At 35.9% G+C, this 11,490-nt stretch overlaps 1 protein-coding gene across 1 annotated transcript; it reads right to left on the bottom strand.

Annotated features, from left to right (window-relative positions):
• Positions 1-3,400: 3,400 nt before the first annotated feature.
• FGB (fibrinogen beta chain) lies at positions 3,401-11,194 on the bottom strand. The gene is made up of 9 exons (XM_077846453.1): positions 11,080-11,194; positions 10,839-10,859; positions 8,275-8,466; positions 7,607-7,790; positions 6,442-6,669; positions 5,802-5,915; positions 5,310-5,435; positions 4,809-5,094; positions 3,401-4,035 (listed from the first exon to the last, which is right to left on the bottom strand). The coding sequence occupies exons 1-9, from the start codon at positions 11,182-11,184 to the stop codon at positions 3,804-3,806; spliced, it is 1,488 nt and encodes a 495-aa protein (XP_077702579.1). The 5' UTR covers positions 11,185-11,194; the 3' UTR covers positions 3,401-3,803.
• Positions 11,195-11,490: the final 296 nt, after the last annotated feature.

The raw sequence follows: 11,490 nt of genomic DNA, 5'->3' as shown, positions 1-11,490 counted from the left end.
TTAAAAATTAGAGTATAGTCACATGATGGAAAATTGTAGAGCCATTAAAAAGAATTTCCAGAAAATAACATTAAAGAAAAACATTAAACATATTGAGTAACACGGAACATTTTCCATGACACAATGTGAAAAATTCAAATGCTAAAACATGTACAGAATCACATGAAAAACATAAACTAGGGCAGTAACTGTCTTCCTGTTAGTTATAAGCGGTTCTACTTTTCCTATATTTCCCAAAATGTCTGCAAATAATGTGTACTACTTCAATAACTTAAAGCCCCAATTAATGTTAAAATAAACAGAAATAATTCTGTTTGCTAGTTTAGCTGTAATTATGCACCAACATATTGTGCCTTAGTGCTGAGTTGAGCAACAGTAAAAGTTCAAGCAGGGAGCATCAAGCCACGTGGCCCAGTTGTGGGGTGGGGGTGGAATTCAGAAATCAATTTCACCTCAACAAACAGTAGGTAGCATTTTTAAGTTGTTTCTACACTGAAAAAAACGAAGAGTTCAACCGTGAGAATCACTTGAGTTGAGAGATCACAGAGCAGAAACAATGGTTCCAGCTTTTGGAGACTGTGCTGTTTAAACCAAAGTCAAGTTTTATTTTTTATTTTTTTATTTTTATTTTTATTTTCCAAGTCAAGTTTTAAACATAGGTGGTGGCCACCTATGAAATCAATCATTTTGAATATGATCACTTGCCCTAAATATTGCCTCGTGGTCACCATTTGAGTGAAAGAAAGGCTCCATGGGAAGGATGGGAGTCTCAGGTAAATGCAGATGTCAGTTATTCTAAAATCTAGTCAGGGATCAGAGTCTCTTGGAGACATTTATTTAAAAATGCAGATTCTGAGCCTTTTTCCATTTTGAGTCTCTGATGTAATAAACCTGGTTTGATACCAGGATATCCATATTGTAAATAAGCTCTGCAGGTTTAGATGGTCAGGGTACATGATGCCTGGTGTGTAATGGTCAAACAACATCAGCTAAGCTACTGCAGTTGGTGGTGTGTCCCATCACCTACATTTTCTGGTCCATGTGGAAAAATCTGTGTTCAGTTTACAAGATTTTAATTACAGCATTCAGCATTATTGAGGGAGAAGAAAAATAAACACCTGTAATTCTGTCTGCCAAAGGTAAATTGTTACCATTTTTCTTGAGAGTTATTTGGCAATATATATATTTTAAAACCTTCAGAACATCAACACTGGTGTTGGTTTTCCAACATTGGTTAGCTGTTTTCTTTTTTTACTTTTGGTTTTTTAAGATTTTATTTATTTATTCATGAGAGACACAGAGAGGGAGGCAGAGACATAGTCAGAGGGAGAAGCAGGCTGTGAGACTTGATCCCAGGACCCCTGGGATCATGACCTGAGCCAAAGGCAGACGCTCAACCTCTGAGCCACCCAGGCATCCCTACTTTCCTTAGTTCCTAAATGCAGAGGAACTGGAAATTTACATCCCAAGTACATATATCTTCCTAGCTTTTTTACATACTTTGTCTTTTTTTTTTCAAGATTTTATTTATTTATTCATGAGAGACACAGAGACAGAGGCAAAGACTCAGGCAGAGGGAAAATCAGGCTCCCCTCAGGGACCCCAGTGTGCTACTAGATCTCAGGACCCAGGATGACCCCCTGGGCCGAAGGCAGACGCTCAACCATGGAGCCCCCCAGGTGTCCCATCACTCTTAGTCCTAGAATAAAATATGTTATGGTTCTCCTGCTGCAGTGTGGGATTAATAATTCCCAACTAATCTTTTTATTATCTTCATAAAAGTCACGAGTTAATCTTTTCTGAAACTGTTTTATGTATCCTAATTCTACTTTTATATTGTATTCAAATTTGTGATGCTTGAATGGACAAAATCAGATACATAGCATTTCTTACCAAATGATAACTTAAGAAGGCTTACTTCTTTCTAGATAGACTTAGATATTACACGTCATCCAGGTATGGTCTCTGTGTTCCTGCTATTTGCACATTAACTAAGAATTGACTATCAGCTTGTCTACTTTAACTGGTTTTTTGTTGTTTTCTGTGGCTTTCCTTGAAGCTTATTAGATCTTCTGTGAGTTCCTAAGGGTTTGAGCAAAGGTCTAAGGGATAATTCCTTCGGATTGGGCTCCTGCCACCTTCCCATCCTTGATCCAGTGGGCTTTTGCTATACTTGGTCTTGCTGTAAAAGTTCTATTTTTAACTATTTTCAGTATTAAGTTTCTGTGACCTCATTGGAAAATGGGTTCTATACAGAAGAAGGAGGGGAGCTATCCCAGACCTTGATAATCATCGGATTTAGTCATCCAATATTTATGAATTTATAAAAATCATGTTTTCTGACAGGCTGATGATTCTGGAATCAAAAGTGTGTAGGAGTTCACCATTAGTAAAGGAGAAAGGTATGTAAAACATAAAAATTGGAGTTAAAGTGAGGCTTAAAAATGAATAATAATTTGTCAGATAGCATTGGGGGAAAGAGGCTATTAAAATGGAAGCATCATATAAAAGGGCCTGACATTCTCTGGGATGGTGGAAAATTCACTGTGACAAGAACGTAGATGTGTAGTGAAGGGGGCAGGAGACGGTGCTGGGACCAAGTAGCAAATCATTTTCACTCCTGGTCAAGGAATTTGTATTATAGCATTTAGATTAACAAAAGCTACATTAAGCAGGAGGTAATTTGGTCAGAATGTCCTGTTTTTAGGACCATATATGTGATGGTAGAGTAACAGAGTATAGGTAAGGCTGAGACAGAGTTTATGGGAGGGAAAACAGGTAAAAGTTGAAGTTAGATTTGATGAGGAATGAAGACAGTGACAGCATTTCTATGATAGAAATTAATAGCCTCTGCCTAGATGCAAAGGTAAGTGGATGAGCTTCAAGTAAGTTTCCATGAAAATCAGTGGCAGTGATGCTGCATTGGGGAAGGAGAATCTAGGGGTATGGGGTTGCCCAGGGCAGTTGGAGTCAAATGATGGAAGAATGGAAGATAAAGGAAGTATTGAATTGATATACTTATTTCTTGGGGATAAGTTGCAAGAAAAGAAAGCCTATTTTTACTTTAGTTCTGATGTTACCACGTGAAAAACAAAGATCTAATTGAGGTCAATAGGCCTAAATTCCAGGGACAATAGGCAACATCTGTTTCCTACCCCACTATTCCTCCCAAAATACAAATGATGAAGACCGGACCCTGGTTGTCCTACTGGGATGTCTGATCCCAAAATCTTGCAAAATGGCAGTGTAGTGGTTTTTCCATGGTACAGAGCGAGATTTTGAATCTTCCTATGTTCAATGACAGTTTATTATCTATTTAAAGTTGTGATTGTTTCTGTTTTCTTACAAGTTCAAAGCCTAACTCATTGGTCATGTGGATTGCAAAATAAGAATACATTAATTTATTGTAACAGAGACTGGTTTAATTAATAAATCTTTTTGAAAGTTTTTTCATGTGTGACAGATCTTAAGTAATTAGTCTTTAAAGTGGACTTCTGAACAAGGACAGAGAATTCCTCTTCCTAATTTGAAACTTTCTACAATCAACTGAAATTGAAATTACAAACACTCTTCACAATTATCGTTTGAGTTAGTTCTTGATCAGATACTATAAATGAAAATACAAAAGAAACTCATGTGCCATTTTTAATGTCATTTAGCCTAAATACTTTTCCCAAAAAGTCACACTCACAATTCTTTGATAGTTTTAGGGGGATACAATGTGTGAAAGAATATTCCAATGACATAATATATAAAAACGTTGTTACATATAGAAGAATAAAAATAATCTATGTTTTTGGGGGTTATTGCCGTGGGAAGAAGGGTCTGATCTTCATAGACATCTTCTTCATTGAATACCAGGACCCCTTCCAGTTCATCCATACCACTCCATCGTCTGTGCCATGTTTTGCCATGTCCCAGCTGTAATGTCCACCCCAGTAGTATCTGCCATTTGGATTGGCTGCATGACATCTATTATACCACCATCCACCACCATCTTCTCTAGCACACTGTTTTTTGGGATCTGTAGTTATCCTGAAAGGAAATGTTTGGGATTATTAGAACTGTAGTGCTATCGAGTTATTCTTTGCGAAGCACCCGCAGAAGAGTGCTGTGTGCAGTACAGGTTCTATAAGTAAAGTCAAACTAACACGCAAAAGGCCTTCTCCGCCCTATAGCAAGAAAGAGATGGGTTCAACTACATTTGTTTCTTTAGACTGACATATCAGTTTTCAGCTCCACTAGTAGAACCCTGGAAAACAAAATGAAGGTTCCAACATCCACGTTGGAATATACAGATATAGAAATTTATCTAAATGCTCATTACTCAGAAGGCAATTGTGCTGTAGTTTGAGGTCTACCTTTTATCATTCTTTTTTTTTTTAAGATTTTCTTTATTTATTCATGAGAGACAGAGATAGAGAAGTGGAGACATAAAGGCAGAGGGAGAACCAGGTGCCATGCAGGGAGCCCGAAGTGGGGACTCGATCCTGGGACTCTGGGATCACCCCCTGAGCCAAAGTCAGACACTCAACCACTTAGCCACCCAGGCATCCCCACCTTTGATTATTCTATGACCTTGGGTAAATTACTTTGTCTCTCTAAACTTCATCTGTCAAGTGAGAATAATAATGACAACCTTATAGCAGAAATGGTTTAAAGTGACATATGAAGAGCTCAGTATGGTGGCTAAGGCCCAGGAAGCACCAAAGAAATGATTGTCATTAATAACATGAGCTACCATTAATAGCTCCAATCACAGCATCCATGGTGGCTTTTAAAGCAGGGGGGGAAGACACCATACATACCAGCCATCATTGTCTCTGTCGTACGTGCTGAAATACATGCCGTTGTGGATGGTCATGGTTTGGTTCTCTCCAAACAGTTGAGAAGCTCCTTCTATGAGGGCATTGCCAGCTGTTCCCTTATATTTGCTCACTGAGAGTTGGTATTTGTTGGCCTCATTCTGCATAGTGAATCCTCCATAGAGGGCCTTCACCTTGTCGCCTTTCCAGTCCTCCATTTCAATCAGAAGTTCCGTGGGTCCCATGTTGGTAAGCTGGCTAATTTTATCATTCCCAAGCCAATATTCACCTATAGGAAATATAAAATATAAAATCTCACCAAAAATAACACCTTTGGAAATTAAAAACTGCCTTTCTTCCCTTATCTTTAGTTTTCACATTCTTTTTGTAAACTCCTCCTATCCTCCTAAAACTCCTAAAAATAGATTCCCAACGCTGTGTTTTCTAAGCAGAAATAAAAAAACTTTTCAACAGGATGTTTTATTTTGTACTCCCAGTTTTTACCTGGTAGACCACAGTATTTTTTCCCATCGGCACTGGTTGCAATATTTCCAAATCCTTGTTTATATGGATCCCACGTCCTGCCAAAGTCAACGCTACCATCTTGACGGTTCTGAATCACTGTCCATCCTTTGGGTGAAAGAAACAAACATGCCACATATTAACCAAAAACAAATAATCTCACTTTGAGGAGAATGTCTCAATTCCTCACCTATTTAATTTACTTTATGCTCACCTATGTTTAGTGCTTCAAAATGGATACAATAAAGAAATAAATATATGAAAGGAAAACTTAAAATCTTTGGAGACTACAGGCACTTTTTTATCTTACTCCAAATTGTGAATCATAGATATTTTACAACCTTTAGAATATCAGGTTAAGTTCCAAATCAAATGGCTCATTGTGAGTTATGTTAAAGCTAGGTCTTATTTCTTGGCATTTTATGGTATCAAAATCATTACAGCATAATAGGTCAACCACTACCCAACACTTACCTCCACTGTCTGTGGTCATATCACAGTATACTCTGTATGGTGTGATAGAACTGTGAGGCTGAATGAGATACATTTCAGATGTTTCACCTCCATTTCTGATAATTTCCTCACATTCTGCAAACATAAAATAGCATATTATATTCAGGGAACTACAACATAATTCCTTGGTCTTTAGTCATCAATTTTATGAGATAACTGATTACACAGGTTACTGAGGAATATTTTATTTATGACATTTGAGAATAAATTATAGAAACTGAATTATCTTTTTACAAAACCAAACTCAGTTTTCAGCTCTATTACCCAAGGGGATGAAATAAGCCCTTCTCCAACCTTTATGTCCTAGGATATACATAACTTGCCAGAACACATGGGATGGGGAAACTCCTACACCCACCTATCTAAGCAAGCATGTGCATTAGCCAGGTGGAGCTACCACCATGGTTACACTACATCCTGTTCATCAAAAACTGGCAAATACATTAGGCTAAGTCCGAACACGGCATGCTAGGGATATCTTCATGGTATTGCTCTAATGTCATTAGGATTGGTTGGGGAAGAGCCACTAAGCGTTTTGAAGTTCTTTTTTAGAGAGGATTTATTCTGGAACCCTCTGGAAATATGTTTATTAACTAGTTACCTTTGCCAGACACCACAGGAATATTGCAACTGACTGTGCATGGAGTGCGGCAGTATTCCATCTGAGCTGAGACATCAGATTCTAATTTTTGTATTTTGCTTCTCAAGTTTTCCAGGATTGCCCGGAGCACACGAAGGTTAGTTGGAATATTGCTGGTCACAGTCTCCTCTATATATAATTGGTGCTTTTCCAGCTCTGAGGAATACTCATTTATTGCATTTTCATTATCTGGAAAAAAAGAAATCACATAGGAATGGTAAACATTTTCTCCGAATAATAAAACTAGGAGTACTCAAACATATAGTTGTGATTTTGATTTGCTGAGAATAATCTAATAGACACAGAACTAGTCAGGCAATCATGATATGTAATTGTACTTAGAGGAAACTATTTGGCCTGTGACATACACAAATTAACATAAAGTCTAACTATTACACTAGTAATTTACTTAGGAGTAAGCTAAAACTTATGCCTAATAAAAAATACAATAGGTTCTTTATTTCTCTGGTGAGGAGGAGAGGAGAAAGCAGTGTTTAGGCCTTCCATCTTTGAAGTTCAACATTGTGTGGATTGGATACACTTGATTTATTTATCCATCTCACATAAGTACTCTAGAGGCTTGAAATTTTCAAGAGGGATGTCATGATACCTTTGAAAAATGTCCTGAACTGGATAAACTACTCACTGGGATGCCTACAACAGGCTTACTCACTAGCTGATTCCTAACCATCCAGCCAACAGCATACAACATTCAGATCTCAGAGTTTAAAGATTTGGTAGTGATATCTGCAATACAATTGAATGCATCATAGATTACCCTCTTATATTCAAAACCTGAAGTATGAAATTTATAAATACTAAATTTAACTCTGAATATTGTCTTCTGATTCACAAATTTCTTATAGAATGAAAATAAGAACTCATGGTGAATTTGTTCTCATAGAAAATGTGTCTAGCTAAGAAGTGCTGAACGGAGCCTACATGGCAAGCTGTGGGTAAAGGTGGTTAAGTGAGAAGCTTAGAGTAATCAGGCTCATACTAAGAGCAGTGGGAGCTATTTGGACTCATCTAGAAATGTTGGACTTCCCAGAATCATGCATGCCCACAGCAGTCCAAGCAGTTCCAATTTTATAGGAGTATCAAAGATAAAATACAGGATTTCTACCTCTTATTTGCTTCTGCCTGTTTTTCCACATGTCTTTTAGCAGAGTTATATACTGAAAGGTGCTAGAAGAGGACTGGGACACAGACTCCACATTATTATTTAATTCATCTATACTTTTTCTGATTGGCCTTTCCTGTTTTACCAAAGTATCTTGCAACTGACATCCTGTAGGACACAACACTCCCTGCAAACAAAGAAGATAGCAGGCATTAGATAAAGGATTCAGATTATGAGTATTTGTGGAAACAGCACACAGTGAAAATTCAACGATATCGTTAGCCATTATAAAAACTTGTAATTTAATTTTCTGTATGTCTGTCCCGAAAATCTAGAGTTCCCGTCATATTCCTATGAAGATTAAAATTAGTCCTTACCATAAAATAAATATAACTGGACTATGAAAATTTTACCATCTGACCAAATGTGGTGGGCAAAATACAAAGCTAAAAACAATATGCATGTGTCCTAATTTACTATCTTGGGATCATACTAAAGAAGACTAAGGAACCTTTAACCCAAGGCCCAATATGTTTTATAATTATTTCCAAAATAAAGGAACAAAATAATGATGATGATGTGGGTCAAGGCAACATTGGGAAGCCATGATGAGACCCATGGGACTCTCTGCATGGGAGACCCATCATGACAAGAAACATCAGTGCACTCACCAGATCTGGGTCAGCATGAAGACAGCCCCCAGCATCAGGGGCTTTTCTTTCTAATTTCTTTTGGCTGGCTACTGGTTTGACTGGACGAGCTCGATAGCCACCTCCACTGATGGGAGGGGGAGCAGGTCTCAGGCTGGGAGCCTCTTCCCTCTTCTTGTCAAGGGGCCGATGACCACGGGCATCCACAGTGGACTTCAGAGAAAGAAATAAAATGGAAAGTGTTATCATAGATATGACATGTAACTGTTCCAATACACTCAATTTATCATTTAGGTTATTGCATGATTAATGGTTTGCTTCTGGTCTATCAGCTGGCTAGTCTTTGTTGGTAAATAGGCTGCTTATGCATCTTCAGGAACGAGAGAAAGAAAAACTGCGTGAAAAGCTATTGCACCTGAGGGTGTTTTTAAAAACAAGCCTTCAATTAAAGCTGTATCAGATTATGAATAGTAATGACCTCAGATTCCTAATCAGATTCCTGATACATCAAATATATAAAATAGTAAGGTATCCACACTGTCAGAAGGAATATTGTCAAGCTATCTGGATTACTAAATCCCTGTAATCATTGTTCATTCTTTTCCCACGTTCAGTTTTTATGAATTGATTAAATTGCCTAACTCCTATATAATAATATTTAAGAAGCAATACAGATTTATTAAAAGTGAAATTTACTTGGGATTTATTTGTAATAAGACAATCTTTGACTCTAGCACATTTGAAGAGGAACAAGGTATTCTGGAGTCAGATGGCTTGGGTTCAAATCTTGACCCTACCATTTACTAGCTACAAAGTCTTGGGCAAGTTATTGTATCTGTGCTCCAGTTTCCTTATGTAAAATAGGGATAATAATAGTAACTGCTGTATAAGATGATTGTAAGGATTAAATGGCATTTCATATGACACCATCCAAAGAGCACATGACACATAGGAAGTACTCTTTATTTCTATTGCAATAGCATATGATGGATACTAGAGTTTAAATGGCTTCTCCTCTAATTTCAATATTATTTTGTATCCACAAAATTATTTCTTAAGCCATTCTCTTGAAATTTCCTACATGATTTCTTTATCAAACACCATAATTTTATCATATTTAAAATAATTCTCAAGGTTTATGGTTAAAATTATTTGCTAACTTAAAAATATTACATTCAAAGATAATGATGTGGAAAATATACAATGCAGTGTAAAAGTGTTAGCTGGGATTAACTATATTGTCATGTGGTCTTTGTCAGCAATTACACTTTTAGGGGCTTAATTACAATAACAATGACTAGATTTGAAGCAGAGGCTAAACTCTGCAGCTATTTTGTGAGCCTAGAAGTCATGCAATGACTCTATTTTGAATTTTACTGTAATTTATTCATTAAGCTAAAATAATATTTAACATTTAGTGAGAATATGGTAGGCTTTAAACCCAGACAAGTTGTCTCCAGATCCCACCCTGCTTAATCACTACAGTATCGGGGTAAGCGCGATTGGAATAAAAATAGTAATACGTGAGGAGTTGGGGAAAATGTACATATTTCATGTGGTCCTGGTCTGTCCTACCAGGAATTTTATGAAATGTGATTCACTTGTTTATTGCAAATCAAATTATAATAGAAGAAAAATATTTCCTTTCTATTTCAGAGTGCCATTAGTGAGGTAGCGTTGACGGTCTAGGTCTAGCATTACTACACATGGGAGATTAAAAATATTTAAAGAAATTATATGGATATTTAGGTTCGTGAAGATCATTTAGTGAAATAATTGAACTAGAAAATCCATTTGGGAGCCTAATCTAGTAAACTATCTCTGAAAGGATTAGCTTGTGAGTAGAAATGTTAAAGTGCTTAGCCAAGTATTTACCAAAGTTTACTCTTAAACACTCTTTACATTTTTCTTACCTAATGCAATTAATCAGACAACTATCTTTTTATCTGTGTGATTTGATAATTAAAACAATTTAGATTTCCCTTCAAATTCACCAAATGATCGGAACAAATCACTTCCTTTAAGTATTATTGTGTACTCTTATTTCCAGTGTGATGGACTATGTTATATATGAGAAATTTGATCATGATTCGTTTAAGAATAAAATAAAAAATTTTAAGTATTTATCTCCCTCAATGCATTTCTGTATTTTTGTTGTCTTCAAACCCACAGAAACAAATCAGCAAAAATAGTAGTTGAGGAAAAACTGTTCTATAAATGAATAAATTATACTGAACTATGTTTCATAACCATTAATAATAACAACAAATATTCCTTATGATTTATATTTTCTCACTTGAAAAAAAAACAATTATTTCATTTTCTATCACTGCACTTGGTCTATTCTGTTTTTAGATTAGTTTATAATTTTCACTCATAGGTCACCAATATATTTCAGGAGCTATATATTACTTTCCTTCACCAAACAATAATCTACCATAGCTTTTTTCTTTTAAAATACTGCTTTTTCATAACTTTATAGTCTGCAAAACTCTCATATTTGTCCTTATAGTTGCAATAACATATTGCTAGAATTAAATCAAAATCACAGTACTCAGGATAACAAGTGAGAAAAACTATCTTACCACAATTCTCTCTTCTTCATCCTGGGAAAATAAAGGTAAAGAAACAAAAAACAAGACATTATTATTTAGTTTTTATGTAAGAAATACTATGTAACATTCTTTAAATAAAATGGGCCCCTGAGATTGACATTCAGCTTCATAACTAAAATCAATGTTAATATCATTAAAATATTCACATGATTACATTATTATTTTTTATATTATAGTATTAGTAATAATATAAAAATTTAAAAATAGTCACCGTATCGTCATAATAGTGAGCTTGTGACTTAACAATAAAAACACACAATAGTAGCAGTAATAGATTCTTCATGCTTTTAAAATTTTTGAAGTTCCAGGAAACCATCCTTTGCTGGTGGACTTTACTGAGATCTTCAATCCTATATATAGCTGAGTCCTTTGTGAGGTATCACTTTAGCAAAGGTTACCTTTCTTAGTTAATATTTAATTTTTTGGTTCACTTGTTGGCTGAACCATTTTATCACTTAAGCAACATCTTCCCAGCAAGACTTATTTACTTGTCATACAGCTATTCTCTGTTGGCTGAATTTAGAAACACCAGAGTTCTTCAATTCATTTAATTGGACAATATGATGGAAAATTAGGACATTTCTCAAAGAGATGTGTATCACCTTTCCTGTAAATTAATGCA

Source organism: Canis aureus, chromosome 13 (assembly GCF_053574225.1).
Source record: "Canis aureus isolate CA01 chromosome 13, VMU_Caureus_v.1.0, whole genome shotgun sequence".
NCBI classification, from domain to species: domain Eukaryota; kingdom Metazoa; phylum Chordata; class Mammalia; order Carnivora; family Canidae; genus Canis; species Canis aureus.
Note: the sequence above shows the minus strand (reverse complement) of the source record. Positions and strands in the feature narration are given on the sequence as shown.

Coding starts and splice junctions, on each gene's coding strand:
- FGB (XM_077846453.1), bottom strand. CDS start 11,184: ATGGTTTCCTGGAACTTCAAAAATTTTAAAAGCATGAAGAATCTATTA. Junction 5,916..6,441: donor TCCTGTGGTGTCTGGCAAAG/GTAACTAGTTAA, acceptor TTATGTTTGCAG/AATGTGAGGAAATTATCAGA. Junction 4,036..4,808: donor GACAGAGACAATGATGGCTG/GTATGTATGGTG, acceptor ATTTCCTTTCAG/GATAACTACAGATCCCAAAA.